General features: G+C 41.2%; 1 protein-coding gene across 1 annotated transcript in view; it reads right to left on the bottom strand.

The window, feature by feature from the left end:
- The window catches only part of LOC115003601 (heterogeneous nuclear ribonucleoprotein C-like), a 32686-nt gene extending 16379 nt beyond the window's left edge, over window positions 1-16307 (bottom strand). Inside the window, exons 1-2 of the mRNA XM_029425463.1 lie at window positions 16163-16307; window positions 10924-10999 (exon numbers count right to left, since the gene is read on the bottom strand). Of these exons, the coding sequence (XP_029281323.1) occupies window positions 10924-10999; window positions 16163-16184 (98 nt within the window). The 5' untranslated portion in view covers window positions 16185-16307. The remainder of the gene's footprint in view (window positions 1-10923; window positions 11000-16162) is intronic.
- Between the last annotated feature and the right edge of the window lie 1460 nt (window positions 16308-17767).

Below are 17767 nucleotides of genomic sequence, written 5' to 3'. Positions count from 1 at the left end.
AATACAAAGCAAGTCTAAAAATAAACTCACAGAGCCAAAAACTTCGACTTTAAATCACTCGAAGACATAAAGTATAATCTGTCTGTGTGTGTGTGCTGTAGTGATTTCTGTAATTGTGCACGCACAGTATGTGGGTGTAGGTATGTCTGCACACCATAAATATGTGCATATGTAAGTGTGGGTTTAGCTTGATGCATACGTGCTGTGGAAATATGCACCCCTCAGTAGCGTCGACAATGTGGCCTAATCCTCCTGGAGGCAGAGTGTTTGGAGTGGGATAAGTCCAATTCTTCTGCGTGACTTGAGACCATCTGCACACAACTCAACAAGCAACAAAATTAGCAAAGTTGCTACTTTAATTTTTTTTTTTATACCAACTTTGAGAAGGTTATTTTTGAACCAAAGCTTGTTGTTGGTGCTCATGAGGGACTGAGAGGTAGGTAAACGATGGCTGGTTAACATGTCATCTGTTTGTTGGTGCGGCATCGCGTGTACTTCTTCGTGTTCGAATATGTGTGGCTTCTTTCCAGGAGGGAAATGCCATTCATCAAAAGCTTCGGGTCTCGCAGGGAGCAGTAATTGGAAATTTTAGAGTTCAGGTTATTTAGCGCTAATTAGCAGAACTACACAGCAGTAAGGTGACAAGTGACATCCAGGGCACTCAGAGAGACTCCTCCCCTTCACTCATTTCCATAAAGAGCTTGAGGAGCACAGATATCACGACACTTCCTCTTAAAAGGGGCGACTATTCCCGTCAGAACCGACTTAGAAGCGCAAAGTTAAAAGGTTACCCAGGGCTGCCTGGAGTAATTAATCCTTTCAGCGTTTTCAACTCTGTCAAGCCCCCGCATCGTTTTCGTGTCATGAACTACGCTGTTGTCCTGAAATTATTGAAGAATTAAAAGCTAAAAGTCACTTCAGCTCATCTGCATGAAGGGCAAAGCAGCATGGTTACACCGAGCTAAAATTAACTTATTTGCTCGCTATCAAAAGGAACGGAAAAAAGACAAGACACTGTCACAAAAATACCAAAACTCTGAGTGTGTAAGTGTGTGTGTGTGTGTGTGTGTGTGTGTGTGTGTGTGTGTGTGTGTGTGTGTGTGTGTGTGTGTGTGTGTGTGTGTGTGTGTGTTTGTATGCAAGTAGCTGTGTGTAGTTAGAATTTGTCATCCAGCCACGGAGCAAACAAACCCAGAACTCTCCTCGGACTGCAAGAAAGGATCTGAACATTGAGGGGATATCTCGGGCAAATAATGAGCTGCCATTCAGAACGGCCCTCAGAAGAGCTGCCAGTGGTTTTTAACTGTGATCGACAGGACCGACATTTACCGAGTCAAGCTCATACTGCAGTCTGCGATCCTCACTGGACAAAACTTTAACCTCAACTAACATTAGCTACGTTAATTCAACAACCTCCCTGTATCTGCTTCCCTTTTTGAGGATTCTTTGAGATTGAAAGAGACAGAGAAAGACGGGGATTTGTTGAAGGAGGGAAACAAATGTACGACTCTAAGACATTGCTTTTGTACAGCTCAGACAAAAACCAAGTGGGCTGATACTGCAGAAAATGCAGCAGAAATGAATGCTCATCTAAACTCTGTTTCAAGGATATAAGGACATAATAGAAAATGGTAATTGTTACATAACTTCACAGATGGTGAATATGATAATGCGTACACATTTAGCATTATATAAGCAGCGAGACAATTAGTCTCTAGGTTGTATTAGGTCATTATGGGCAATAAATGACCAGGACTGATTGATGGCAATATTGGATTTATATGCAATTTTTGTATCAATGTGATTTAGCAATGGAGTCCTATAACATTACCGGATAGGGTGTGTTATGCTAGTAGTAGCTAATGTAGCCTTGAGTAAAGATGTGATTTTCAGACCTGTAACCCAGACCCAGCTGATTTGTAGAATTGTAGGGTTCCTCTTTAACAATTTCTCAAAAATATAATATATTTATATCTTTGTAGTATTATATAACGTATTGCTCAACAGTAGCTCTATCTATTCAAGTGCCCCAGTAAGGCATGACAATGTGTCAGTGATCCAACGTGCACAACAAACCTTTGTCACAGCAGGCAGCACGTTGACTTGTCATAGCAGGAAAAGGACAGATGTAATTGATAATATTAATAACGACTGCATTTAATTTTGGTGAGCCAGGTCCAGGGTGCTGCTGGCTCACTGTCCTGGCTTACAGGGACACTTGATGGAGCCAAGCCATCGATAATGGCATTTGTTTCACCTGTACATTTCCTGCTACGACAATTCTAAATGTCTGCTGAGAAGAAATAGTCTAAGAATTTAGTCAACAGAGGGTGTACGTAATAAAACACCAGGATGTGAATGTGTTATGTGAAGGGCATTCATCAGTAGGCATCCCAGGTTACACTGAAAGAATAAATGGAGCTGCACCGCACAGTAAAGCTGCAGGGAGGTGACTTTGAGGTCTGTGTGTATGTGTGTGTCCCTCATGGAGGACAAAGGTCAAAAAAAAGGTCTGGCTTGTTTTAGCTGAAGCGTTCATTAGCTAAAGTTAGTGCTTGTGCAGAGGAAGACGAAGCCACAACAGGGTGTCCACTTCATGACCCGTCTTTAAATCAGCATCTGTCTCTGTATCGAAGCACTTGATTCTGCAGAGTTGCTCATTTCCCCCTCCTATGGTGTGTGTTTTTTTGCCTAACACCGTGGAAGAAACCATTTATATTGAATTCACTAAATGCTTATATGCAAGTTTCCAAAGAGTGACGATCATTATTTGGTATCGTGAGTGCACGTATGCGTCCTGAGGGTCACTGGGATCACCGATATCCTGTAGTACCCCTTGGGACATTCAACCACTTGTACCCACACACTCACACTTTTTTATATACTCACACACTCATCTTCACTCCCTCTATTCACCCTGCTAACCCCCATTACCCCTCTGTGCTGACAGAGAGCTTTTCTAGTCCAGGCCACAAAAAAGGCTCTCCTGCTGCCTTCCAATCGCTGACATGCTCAAAGACAACCCCCTCCCCATCTTTTTCACTGCACTCCCTTAGGCTACATCCACACTAATACGTTTTCAATTTAAAAAGTATAACTTTTACTATATTTACGTCGAGTGTCCACACTACTTTTCAACCCCTAAAACGGAGACTTTTGAAAATGCTGCTGAACCTGTTTTTAGTCTTAGGGTTTTTGACGGGCAGAAACGGAGACTTTTGAAGACAAAGACCCCAAACATACTCTTCCCGATTGGATCCAAAATGGTGGAACGAGCTCCCCATTGATGTCAGGTCAGCAGAAAGTCTTCACACCTTCCGTCGCAGACTGAAAACCCACCTGTTTCAACTGCACCTTGGCCAATAATAATAAAAAAACTTATTTTGAAGCTATTCTTCTGCACCTAAATGATTTCACCTATTTGAAGCTGATGAACTTACAAGATTCTTGCTTTTCGGAGTTGTATCCTCATGGTTGTTATTATTGTCGCATGGTAAGCGTCAGCTAAATGAACTGTAATGTCCTATCAGTCACGACGTGTTCTTCCCTGATTCGTCAAGCAAATATCACGTGACCCTTTTCTGGAATAAAACAAATGGCATCAGCCTTGACTACCAGTGGTTCATTTAATATTAATCTATAATCATAATCTTTGCAAATGTTTGAACATGAAAATGTATTAGTTTGGATGTAGCCTCAGTCTATCATTGCTTGTATTGCTGCTCTCTCTGTGTCATTCTGCAGCTCTCTCGGTCATAAAACTTAACTTTGAGTTAGTTCTCTGTGTGTTCTGGTCTCTGGTAGTGCTCTGTATAGTTTCAGCTTCAATCTGGTGATATCATCAGACATTTGATTTTATATTAGCTCATAATCTTATGAGTATGTTCAGTATGTTAGGAAGCTTTGGCATGTAGGAGAAGTTTCTACACTCCGGGACTGGATTTTCGAAGTGTTTTCACAGACACTATGTGCTGAAAGTCACGTTTGAACAATTGTTTATATGGTTTTATTTTTCACTGAGCCTGGAGAGGCAGGTTGCTCCCCTAAGCTGACTGACCGTCTAACTGCAAGCCGGTATTGATTGTCCTTCCTCTGGCCTCTCACACAGCCTTGCTAAGGACACATTAAATGTGTTATAAGCCATTAGGGGCTCCAGGCCTCAAATCTCACCTGTCTAACTTAAAATATATTGACATATTGTGCTCTGACAAACTTTTTTATTTTTTGACACAGCCTCTAGGTGTGTACTGATGCATGATCTGTGTGTGTGTGTGTGTGTGTGTGTGTGTGTGTGTGTGTGTGTGTGTGTGTGTGTGTGTGTGTGAGAGAGAGAGAGAGAGAGCTTGTGTGAGTGTGTTTGTTTATGAGTCTATGTCTATGTACAGTATACCCTCTCCATACTGTGCTGAACACTGGGTAGCATGTGTCAGTGTATGGTTGTGTTGGGTACACGCAGAGACATTGACTATTTGTGTGTGTGTGTGTGTGTGTGTGTGTGTGTGTGTGTGTGTGTGTGTGTGTGTGTGTGTGGTTTGTGTGGGTGTGTACAGGTAGCAGGCTCGTCCTCTTGCTGCCCCGGGGGCTCAGAGCCCATTTCCTGTTGTGCAGTGTGATAAGTTTCCCTGTCAGATCCTCCCAGCACCACTATATTTCTGATAAGCTCCACTGCTAGTTTTCCCGACCTCTGGCACTAAGATCAATTTGAGATTGATTCAGAATGCCCTGCTGGGCCGAGCTGGAAGATCAATTTGAGATGGATTGTTCACGCCAGGGGGCCAATGACACGCAGTGCAGTGCTCACTTGCTTTCCCTCCTTTGCTTTCTTCACCCCTCACTCTCCCCAACTGTTATTTCTTTCTCTCTCTGCATTTTTCTCTCCTATCTACTCCTCTCTCTTTCAGTTTTTTCCACACATAATGTTGTTGCTCTGTATTACACCCTGCGTTTCTTTTGCATCAATCCTTATTCATGCCTTCTTTTCTCTCCCTCCCACCTACTTCCCTTACTTTTTTCCTCCCAGCATCGAGTAGGCAGTAGGGATAGAGATGACTTCATTAGCAGAGGGACCAACCCCTGTAGAGTGATAAGCCTGCAGGACAGGAGAGATAACTCATCTTACTTGGTAATGCACACAGCCACAGAATACATGGATGTGAACCAACAATTACACACACCACACACACACACACACACACACACACACGAGCTATTGGTGTCAGCTCCACTGACTCATGACCTTTGTCCACGGAGCATCATGTCTACAGACTCCATATCGCTCTCTCCCTCCTTCCTTTATACACCTCTCTCTCTACTCACCCATCTCCTATCTTCAGTTGTTCTCTGCCATTTCAAAAGCTTTCAGTGGCCCTGAAACCAGCAGATACACTCTCCTCCCTTCTCTGCACGGCAACCTTTTCCCCAGCAGTACATCCACCTCTGACTGCACTGACCTTTACCTTACAGTAACCCTCACACAGGAATGGACTGCAGACAGCACGTCGTCGTGTGCATCCACGCAGAGAGACAACGACAAAGAGCAGCAGGAAAACCGGACAAAAAAAATGTAAATAGCAGTGACACTATACAATTGATGATGAAGTGAAAGAGGAAGGTACAGAGGGCTTTGATGAATGATTACTAGGCTGTTTTTTGTTTTGCAAAAGCTTGCCTTAGCTTTATAGACTTTCTTGCCAATGGTGCTCACTTGCTCACTCAGGGATGGCGTGTGAGGATGCTGGGTTCGTTATGCTTCAAGTGAACTACTGCGTACCAAGTGTCGTCCCAACACATTTAAAGTCAAGTGTTTATAGCTGTTCCAAATGGCTACACTTGAAGGCAGGGTGAGATGCAAGTAATTGTACAAATGGAGATAATGGCACACACTGAGGGACAGTCTCTCCTCAAAGGCACTCAGTTGTACACACAAAAAGAGGCAGAAGTAGTTGTAAGAATAAAGAAACGAGAGCTTAAGAGACAAGTTTAAATCCTGCCTCCTTTCTCACCTCAACACAACTGGTCAGTTACTGTACAAGTGGCACGTTGAGAGGATTGACGGTTTTCGGAAATGTTAGAAAGGTGTGTGTGTGGTAAATCTATAGATTTATGTGGCACAACACACAACATCTTGTTGTATTGAGCTGGAGGTGAGCCAGGGTCTTAAACATGCACCAAGCAATAGATTTCATGCTTGTTCTACAGTCAGTCAGTGGACCTGATAGTCTCTGACATGGCCAGAACAACATTGCTACTCCCAACGAAAACACTGACCAACAGGCCTATAACGCTCTCCGCAATTCATTTAACTTTATTTCACCGCGAGGTGCACAAGCAGAATAATCCGGCTATTTGTGAGGAGAAACTAACTGGTGAGAAATTCATCGATGTAAACTGTGTTTTTCAATATACAACAAATGAACAAGTCAGGCTGCAGTAGCTGATGGTTCTTTCTACCTGTATTTTGCCCTGTTTTCCTTTATTAGTTGATTATCTGAATATATATAAAAAACAAATATCAAATACATGCCGCAATGACTTCTAGCCAAGTCAGCGAACACAGAACAGCTACTTTTATGTCCTGTAAGGAAATTAATGTGGTCGCCTGCCAGATGGTTATCTTATCCTTTTCAGTCACACAAGCTCACACTAGACTCCTGCATGGATCAAGAGCAACCTGTGCACAGTTCATCAGCATAACTCGACATCCACACTGTGAAAAGGGTAGAGGGTGGGGTTGGATGGAGCACTATGTTGCATCTATTTTACATATTTTGATTCATATGTTTTTATACCTACAACATGCTATCTTATCCCCATTAACAATCTATGAGTCTGTGACCTTGCACATTATGCAATCCCCTCTTCTTAAACAATGTGTGTAGCTGTCATTTTTAAAAGAGATGATCAAGATGTTGTGCAAACAGATTTAGCTGTGGGTGGGTGTCATAACAGCTGGCAGTCAGCTGTGTTGTGACAATCAGAGCGATGTCATAGAAATATGTCCAGCACAAAGGTCATTCGTGAAAACGGGTGAACTTCAACATTGTTTTCTTAACTGCAGATTGCCTCCATTTGCCCTTTGCTTTTTCACTGCCCGTGGTGTTTTTTTTTACAGATGTCAACCAGCCGAGCCTCAGGCTAGATACACATATACAATCTGACAAAATAAGTGACAAGTGTTGCATGGGAACAAATGAGATGGAGAAGGATGGCTAAAAATGCAAAGAAAAAAAAGTAAAAAAAAAAAAGCTTCATATTGTAGCCTTTCAGATCTGTTTCCAATACTGCTATATCTGCCTCTAAACAATACTTAAAGGATCATTTTGGTTTATTACATAGTTTTTGTCATAATCAGTAACATTACACTCATCAGAGTGATAGCTGAGCTGAACACACCACTATAACAAAGTCTGATACGATAAGAAATAAACGCTCACACAACTGTTTCCAAATGGAAGTCACGCAACACTGCGAAGTATGGGAGGTCAAATTTGAAACAGGAAGTCGGTCAGTAAACCGTGGCAACCTGACAGTTTGGTTTTAGATTTTGCCGTTCTCCTTCGTCCTCTCTTTTAAATAACTTTGACTTCTTGTTTTTCTTTGGTTTAAAACCTGTATGATCGGGAGCACCCCGGTAGCAGAATTATATTTAGAGTTGTTGTAGCCCACTTATGTGGCCCATTTCCTGTCACCCTTTTACCCATATTTGTAATATCTGCTATCAGATAAGTCTTTAAGTTGCCGCACGCTGTTTATTGCGTAGAACAGATATGACATCATCACCTCTGCTCCTGGCAACTGCAGACTTCATACCCTAATGCATCCACCTCTTCTGCCCCCGTCGGTCTCTTTAAGGCCTATATGACAGATGGGCGTGCTGCATAGTTTCCATCATAACTTACACTCCTCTATGACCAGCCCTTCTGTAGTCAAAATAGATGAGAGAATATTGAATGAGTGAAGAGCATGGGGAAAGCAGACAGAAATACTAGAGACCAGATGCTCAGTGTGCTCTGCCACTCGGTGTTCAGGCCAGTCCCTTTTCACTGAGATGAAAAATGGAGCATATGATAAAATGAGCACTGTTATGACCTTAACACAGGATGTACAATTTACAAAGAAAGCTATGACCACAGTTATAAACTAAGGAACAGTGCTAGAGTCTTCACTGTAATATTGCTCTGTCTCTTCTAACTACTTAACCACAAACACACACACACTCACACACACACACACACACACACACACACACACACACACACACACACACACACACACACACACACATACACACACACACACACACACACCTCTGGGGCCCTTCCTCTGGCACCTGAGCCTTCTTATACAGGCCACACAGTACATTGAGCTTTTGTAATAGTGCACTGGAGCACACAGAGGCCACGGCTGCAGCAGCAGCAGCATCTGGGTTGTGAAACGCTCGCCATTCTCTCGACCCCATCCCTCCTTCCACAGCTGGGACTCGCCAAGCTAGAGGGGACTTGCTGTGACAGTCAGAAAGCACGGATGATAAATTATGATAAAACCCTTATATTGTCAGGGTCGTGACCAAAAGGAAACCTCTGTGTCTGAAAAGTGAAGCCAATGCGGAAGTGCCTTCAACCTGCATTCGTTCTAATGCACATGGTTGCAAAAAAATAACTCAGATTGTATAGAAGTCTATGAGAAAATGACCCTGCTTCTCTTTTCCTAAAGAGTTTTTGTTCCCAATTGCTTGTTTCAGGTCTTCCTCAATACAGCATTCATTTAGTAAATTATGGTCCCATTTATAGTAATATAGACGATAAAGCAGCGTATTAAGCTATCTTGCTACCAAGGTGTTGTCCCTTCTGGGTGTTGTCCGTGTTTTCATCTCAGAACTTTAACCCATTGAAAGTTAATTGGAACGTTTTGGTTATCTGACAACGTCTTGTTCAGCATTTGGTTGTACTTTACTCCACCCTCTCGTTGTTACTTCTGGTTCCAAAAAAACAAGATGGCTACAGCCAAAATGCCCAACTTGATGCTTTAAAACGGTAGTTTGAAGCCAATGTGTGACATCATGGTGAGTACGTCCACTACATGAAGACATATAAAATCCAACTTTCTAACAATTTTAACATGCTATTGCATGCAACCCGTATGGTGTTTCATGAGCAGATTACATTGCTTTAGCGTCTTAGTCATGAATTGGAAAGTTTGTTCACAAAGTAATCTAGGCCACAGGCAGTAGTGTTTGTTGGCTAGCTCTGTGAGAACAGTGGGAGGAGGGAGGAGACAGGGCACACTGCTGCCAGCAGCACAGAGCAGGATTATTGGAGTCTGGACAGAGAGATTTTTGGTGGCTGTCTCGCCATGATTTACATTTGTGGCTGTAGCTGTATTGTAGTTTCTGTTACTGGGAAATGAACATGTAGATTGGCTTGTTTTATAGTTTGTTTCTCTCTTCCCTAGAACTCAACATCTATACAGAGCTGTGCAGAGAGAAGGATGGACACATTTGGATGCTGTCTTCCAATAAAAATCCAAACACAATCTTGTTTGCTGCTACCTCAGGTGTGTTCTATTTGTGGTAACTCATTGCGTGTTGTATGACTAATCTCATTAATGCATGGCCGCACGCTGTTGAATAACTACATGGGGGAATGGACACATAACGTTTGGGGATTTAATGTCTAGGCAGAGATGGTCAGAGGGAGAAAGATGGATTAACAGTTTTGAAGGACATGCTGGGGACATAATATATAATGTCCTATACCGCAATATGTATTCCTCGACATACTTATGCTATGATGAATAAAGCAAAAGGACAGAAAATAGAGCTGCCAGGAATGAAAAAAATATTAGTATTTACAGTGGAGCTGGACACATATGTAGAGTCCCAGTTATGCAGAATAATAATGCTGATCTGCTGATTTGGCTCAGGACAAACAAGCTGGCATCAATATTATTACATCTGTTAATATTCAATTGCTATTGTTGTTTGGGATCCTAACCTGATTTGCATTCTGGTGCCCTAGGGTGGATGTCCTGCAAAGTAATTCAATATTATTTATTATGTTTACCCCAGTTGCTTTAATGCGAGTATCTCTCCTCTCACTATCTCCATTGTCAGCAAAAAGCCTTTTGTGCCTGTATTGCAGCCGCTATTCAAAGCAATTTCATTATTATTTCTAGTATTATTATTATTTTTACATCTGACAAAGTGGTTTCGGGAACCCAATTTTTGCAATAATGGTGTCTCCCTTCTCTTTTCTGATTATGGTGATGTTTTCTAAGGGCCTTGCTTATTGGTTCCACGTTCATTGCTGTATGAAGGACGATATATGGGCTTCCAGATGACATATAGGAGAAACTGCAGTGTCAGAGTCAGTGGGGTTAGAGCTCAAACTTGAGTACTTTCTGTGGTTTATGCTCATTAGAAGAACTCAAGCCTACAGAGCTGCAGCCAGAGTAAGAGATGCGGTTCAAGGAGAGAGTTAGAGGTAAAAGTAATGGAAGCATGAATTAATTTAAACAAGCCCACACACTGTCGTCTCTATCTAAGCACACAATTAATGTTAGTGTAGCTCCCTGGCGCGGTATTGAACCGCCAGCAATAAACAGTAATCAGCTCCAGTCATATGTGTGCACTACATCAACAGAGAGATTAAAACATTGACGGATGGAGACAGCACCTCTGGCTAAAATCAATAGCAGCTTACATACACAGCTGGTATGAAGCTAATAACGAATAATGCTGCATTGATTGCAACGCTGAGGTGCAGTCATTGAGTTACAGGTAAAGGGTTGCGGCAAATAATAGAGTGCATGATTATCTCAGATTGTGTATTTGTGTGTGTGTGTATTTGTGTGTGTGTGTGTGTGTGTGTGTGTGTGTGTGTGTGTTTGTGTGTGTGTGGGGGGGGGGGGGGGGGTCATACTCACCCATAAGTGGTGTTGCTGGCCCTCTTACTCGCTGCCCTGGAGCGGCTGGATTTCAACTCTCCACTCATGCTCATGTCTGCATGGAAGAGCAACCAATTAACTTTGTGCTGATACATTAAAGGGCACCATAACACAATGCAGGAGGGGTACAAAGCACAGGGAAGAACATTCAGATGATTAACTAACCTGTAAACTCTCTACATTGTCAGGTCATGTTTACCCTACACCCGAGTTTACTCTTTATTTGAGCAGAATTACCCTAAACTGTTGTAGTTGCTGTCATCATTTGACATGATAATGACAAAAGGGCCGACAGTGACTGCTTTTTACGTACATCCATCATCCATCACTCTTGGTTAATTGCTTCTGCCTACTCCGAGCCAGCTGTTCACCTCCATTTTTGTCTCCCGTCTGCAAGCGTACATCAGAAACCTGGTGCAGCTTTAGACTTGTCTCAAAAAGCCAAACCCCGTATCTCTCTGTCTTCGTACGTCTCTCCTGCTAACACCCTCCGCAGACATGTCTCAATGGGCCAATAAACTTAAACTTAATTATATATATATATATATATATATATATATATATATATATATATATACCACCTTTTGTGCAAAGTTGAAATACAAGGTGCTTAACAATACAATGAACATAGCACAGTAAAAGACAGTAGATAAAAGATTCAAATATATTTTAGTGTATTAAGATTAAGAGTACGCCAAGGTAAAAAGATGTGCTTTAAGATTTCGTTTAACAGTATTTACAGATTATGACGCCTTCAGCTCTTTTGGGCAGGGTATTCCAGAGGCGAGGACCATTGACATTAAATGCTGCCTCCCTGATGTCTTTGTCCTAACCCTGGGAATAATCAAAAGGCCAGTGTCACGAACCACAAGCCATCTTGATTACAGGATATGCCAACAGCTCACTGCTCACAGTGTTCGTGGCTAAGCAGTGATTTTCCAAAGGTGAGTGTAAAAGTGAGAACAAAAGTAAAGAAGTAAAAAGAGGAGGAGTGGAGAGGAGGCCGGTCTGACATGGACAGATGGGTGGTGAATGGAGTGTGACCGGGCCAGCTGCACATACACTCACACAGCGTGACTGTCAAATTGCTGGAAGCTACAATTAATTAAGTATGGGTTTGAAAGTGTGAAAAGAAATTTAGACACGTGTATGCGTCTTTACCTCCCACAGCAGAGATCATTTCCTGACAGTTTTAGTCAAACACTGACCTGCTGGATGGCCTCTCTGCAGCCAACTCTGCTGGTGAGGAACTGACCTTGCTGCTGATACTTTAACTATTACTTGCTTGAGCCGTGCATGCATGCAGACCCACAACACTATTAATGTGTTGTTAATATGAGGCATATAGACACACAATATAAAGACGTGGTTTATATACCTCAAAACCCATTAAAGTGGCAATATTTGGGGGAATAATACTGACATTTCAAAAGAGTTCAAATGTTTATTCAAACTTTTTCAACTTCTATTTATAATTGCAATGCCATAAAATATGACTTATTACAAATCATATTATTACTGTACACTCACTCTGATAACTCATTTAATATCATGTTGCCCACTTTAACTGGATAAGCCATACTTTTCATGCACCAGTAATAATTTCATGTGACAGTAACTAAATCTTCCTCCACTAAGATGACAAAATATTGTCCCCTCACAAGAACAATAATGTGTATCAGAAACAAATCTTTAGAAGCATACTGGACAGTTCCTCATCATCACAGTTTGGGAATTAAGTAAATGTATGTCAGAAGGAAATATAACTGTGCTTCATAATGTGTTCGCTGAGCAACATGACGACTGTATGATTGACTGCATGAAGAAGCCATTACACAGGAAGAAGGGAGGATGCTGCTGAGCACAGTTGTCTCGCTCTGCGAGAGCAAAACCTCAGGAGGTAATCAGACTGTTATTTGGTAAACAAAATCATATGTGCTACAATTACACACACACACACACACACACACACACACACACACACACACACACACACACACACACACACACACGCACACACTTTGAGGTTTGTGTTTAACTTAATTGCACAGATACAAATTTAAATTAAAAATGATGGCACATCGATGATGACTATAATGCTGGTTGCTGTATTACTCTAAATGTTTTTATACTGCTTATAACATGCTAAAATGTGAGTTGTTCAAGTGAATTGTCACAGATCTTATATTTTGTTTCTCATGTGATCCTTTTTTTAAATTATTCTTTTGATTTTATCTTATTTATTTGATTTTTCCTTATTAGAGTTTTTGTTAGGTAAAATAGTTTATTTTTTAAATGAGGATTGAAATTGACTCTACCATAAATAAATAATTTCAAACGAATGATCGATGAAACGGCAATGTACAAGTAACAGCATGGAAGACTTTGAAAGATTATTTTGCCATTCCAGTGGTATGTTTTCTCAGCTGATGTTGGGAAGCCTAAAGAAAATGATTGTTTCTTATATTGAATACAGTATCACAAAATTGCCTGTATGGTGATAGCATCATTATAATGGGCGGCATGTCATAACAACATTGGATGACGAACCCAAGAGACTCCTGTTCAGAATTATACAGAACTCGAACGGTAATAGTATAATAAACAGCATGTTTGTTAAATAGGAGCAGAGGGCACCAGAGGACACATCAAGGTCACACATGATCAGCCTTAATGAAAGCCTCTGCCACGGTCTGTCATCAATGGATGTCAGGCTCAGTGCCAGACTGTCACTTCATACCTAGCAAAGTGAGAGCCGCTTTAATCACACTACTCAGAAACAAAATAACACAGCAACACCTTGGGAAAGCTTTTCTTATTCTACATTGTTCTGAATCTCCAGAGGAGGCAGGAGACTGGACGGCCTTTGAAGACTCCAGTCAGTCAGTCAGCATCCACCCACCCTGCTGAAGTGTCCTTGAACTCTCCACCAGCTCCAGGAAAGCTGCTCTGTCTGAACCTGTGCTTTCACCTCCCTGCATACGCTCAAAAAACAACTTCTCTATCAGGTATTAAGTATTTTATTCATCTTTTTTTTCATTACTACTTATAATTAGGCTTCAGGTGATTCATGTATGCAACCATACATCTCGAGAACAAAACATCTGTACATTCATGAACTCTGCGGAAACACATGAACTGGGGGATTTCGTGCACAGCATGCGTTTCGTGTTCGCAAGAAGTTTTTTGTCAAGCAGTCCTCATCTCTTATGCAAACATGTGCACAAACACACACATGCCACTACTGCTAGTTTCCCCCAAAATATCCTTCTTGCTGTTAAACCCCCCCCCCCCCCCCTCCCACCATGATTTGCTTTAAAACCTGTTCTGACACACACAACAAGAAAATATAATTTATTAATGTATGTTCTATTAATCTGTGCACTTTGAAGTCACTGATGTGTGGGAGATGGGATCATAAACACAATCAGATAAAAACATTGCTCAATTTTCATCAGTGTCTTTCTTCCGGAGTCTACAATTTTTCATGCAATGAGTTTACCCCATCCTTAATTATTTTTATTTTTTTCAGGTAATCTCTTAATCACACAACTGATTTTAGAACACAAATGCACAAGCTGATTAAATATTTTCTGTGGTATCTCAATCAAGGTAAAAAAAAACCTATTTTTGTTGTAATCCTGCTCACACATGTTTCTGTTCTCAAGCATTCACCTAAAAGACAAAATAACAAAGCACATTTAAGGAACTATTTCCTACCTTGGTGAAACATTGAGCTGCAGTAAGATATGTTTCTGCTCTTTTCTGTTTTGAATAGTACTTGTTTTATATATTATTTGTACATTTCTCTTTATTTCTGCCAGTGCTTTGAATTTAGTTGTCAAGGTAAAGCACTATTTGCAGTAAAGCAGCAGAAAGATTTCTCCACCAGAGTTTAATCCATTCTTCAAATATGTCAAAGGTTGTTCCACTTCTATTTCGCCTTAAACTTTCAATTAATTAGATAATCTGTATGCTGTCTTTTCACAATTTATATTTGCATCCTGCTTTGCATTTTGCTGATGTTTAAAACCGATCAGAAGAGAGCTTATTTTATCTTATTAATAGGCATACAGCTTTTTATCCCTCATTTGCCTGAAAGTTAATTAATCAGGCCACAGTCTGGCACCCTACATATGAAGAGAAGGTTGTTTGTCACATGTGAATGTAAAAAGCACGGCAGGCATGCTTCTTGCTGACAGGCTCCACACTCCGTCATACCATGTCCTCTCCATTTCTATGTTGCAAATGACCTCAGGTCAGACTGAGAGCCATGCGGCAACCACTACTCTCAGGGCTAAATGCAGAGTAATCACAGGCATCACTGTCAACATAAGACCTGGATTATAACCCACAGATAAATAAAGAGAAACAAATAGGGAAGTTTGATATGATTAGTTGTTGAAACCAGAGGTGCTGGTGTAAGACAGAAAACAAATGGATCTACCCCACAACAGTGAAGAAGGAGGTGAATGAAATATCTTGAATTATGTGATTGGAGTTATAGACCCTGAAAATATCCCACATCACGGCAAACAGAGACTTCCTATGAGCTTCACTTACATTGTAGAGTCTTTCAGCCTTTAATGAACTCTACTGAAGACTTTCATTTCCTAACAGACAAGTGTTTTTTCTGAACTAGTGTGAAAGTTCTGAGGAGATGTAGCAGCTCAGATTAGGACATGTTTTAAACAAAAGAGATGCACTGTTCATTCAACTGCTGAAAAAAAAAAAGCCTGCTCAAAAGTCCTTCACCGGACATAATTAAGCCTTCTGACATTTCTGTTTCACGAGCCTTTATGCCCAGAAAGCAAGCGCTGACCTTGCCAATGTGAGAGACACGTTGATTTGATCATACGTACAGTTTTAGGCAAGTTGTCAGAAACACCACTTTATGCATCACACTATTAACATCACAACCTCAAACATCCCACAGAACCTTTTTAAAAAACAATCAATGGATCAATGTGTAGGTATGGAGAAAGCCAGAAAAGACAGCTCTGAGGCAAAAGTGAAAAGGAACCTGGGATTCAGATTAGCAAACACCAGCTGATTATATGAACAGAGGGAGAGGCAGAAGATGGAATAAGGAGGGGAGGACAAAGAATGAGAGGCACAGTGGAACATATTGTCTTTCAGAAAACACAGTACTGCATGCAAACATCCACTAACACATGCATAAACACACACAAATAGGGATAACCCCCCATATACTCACATCTTGGGCTGAACAGGGTCATATCAGGGATGCAAAACAACAAGGAAACTGAGAGAAGAGGCTTTCTTTGCTTCTCTCTTTCAACTCTCCCTTTTAACGTCCTCACTCTTGCTGTGTCTGTGTGTGTGTTCTGGCTGCCGTTTGGCTAACTGCTGTGATACTACTGAGTCAGTGACAAACCACCTAAAGAAGCACCAATGGGATGTACCAAATGTGTTCCTGTGGCAGGGGTGGAAAGGGGTGCACTGGGCTGTTCCATTAGCAGGAGAACTGGCAGGAGGATTGGATGAGTGTGCAGCTGGTTTCCCCTCAGCAACAGGAGCTTGGCTGGAGCTCAGGGCTTACAGATTCCAGCCAGGCGAGGAGGAAGCTGCCGGAGTGTGTGTAAGTGTGTGTGTGCGTGTGTGTGTGTGTGCGTGTGTGTGTGTGTGTGTGTGTGTGTGTGTGTGTGTGTGTGTGTGTGTGTGTGTGTGTGTGTGTATCTAAATACACATGACAAAGAGCAGGAACCTGAAGACAAAGCTGTGCACTTCACACTAACAGTGTACAGACTAACAGACTATACACTCATACAAGCAAACAAAATGATACACGCACACACTCAAAAGGGGAATACGGAGGAAAAAAGAGGCTTGACATGTTTTCAGAGGATCACTTGTGTATTGATTATTTAAAAGAGAGGTATTCATACACGCTAAGGACACACACATCCTGTGTGATTATGTAAAACAGGAAACGTAGGGATTATCAATGAGTACAACAATCGCTGTCTCACTACAGCATATTTACTGAACTAATAAGCAATTATAAATTGAAAATGCTCAGACAAACAGTGACTTAATCTCCACACTAAACCTCAAACATATTGAATAGGTGAGCCACATGTAAACAAACTCAAGTGTTGGATGAATCTCCAGCAGTATCATTATTATTACATATCACAAGGTTATTTCCATCACTGAGATCATGATTATAATTAATACCACATCTGAAAACACAGCCAGCTGAATCACTTCTAACATATTGCAAACTGTGCATGCTGTCTAATCGTTGTTCCACTTTTCAGAGAATACACCTGAGGGTATTTAATCTTTCAAAGCTCCCGAGGAGAAGCTTTCATGTGAGTTTAATTAGCTTCTTTAACAACCAACACAGAGTAAGACTGGCTGTAAGCCAAACTTTAATCTTGGTCAACTCTAAAATGATTATTACCTCTTTTCACACTACACTTAACCCAGGCACAATTGCATTATTAAACTGTTAACCCTTGAATAGCTCTTAGTCTTGTGACAAGGAGCTAAATTAGCCCTGCACCATCGATCTATAAATGACGATAGAACTGAGGTAGAAATGTATCATGTGAATAGTACTCTTTCTTGTGACGTTAATGCTGTTGGGTACAGTTAGATGCAGCAGCTGCTTTTTGTATGTTTTCATATGTGCTGCCATGTGAGTCAATGAAATATCAACATTTGTGAACCCAGATTAACATAAAGCCACGCTGGCACAATGAAAACATGGCATGTTTAAATAAAAGAAAATGAGTTATTGAATGGGTGTTCCTTTCAAACACTCAGGTCGTAACCAAGCGCTCCCGCTGCCTTG

Source organism: Cottoperca gobio, chromosome 3 (genome assembly GCF_900634415.1).
Source record: "Cottoperca gobio chromosome 3, fCotGob3.1, whole genome shotgun sequence".
Lineage (NCBI taxonomy): Eukaryota > Metazoa > Chordata > Actinopteri > Perciformes > Bovichtidae > Cottoperca > Cottoperca gobio.
This window is presented reverse-complemented; position numbering and strand designations above follow the sequence as displayed.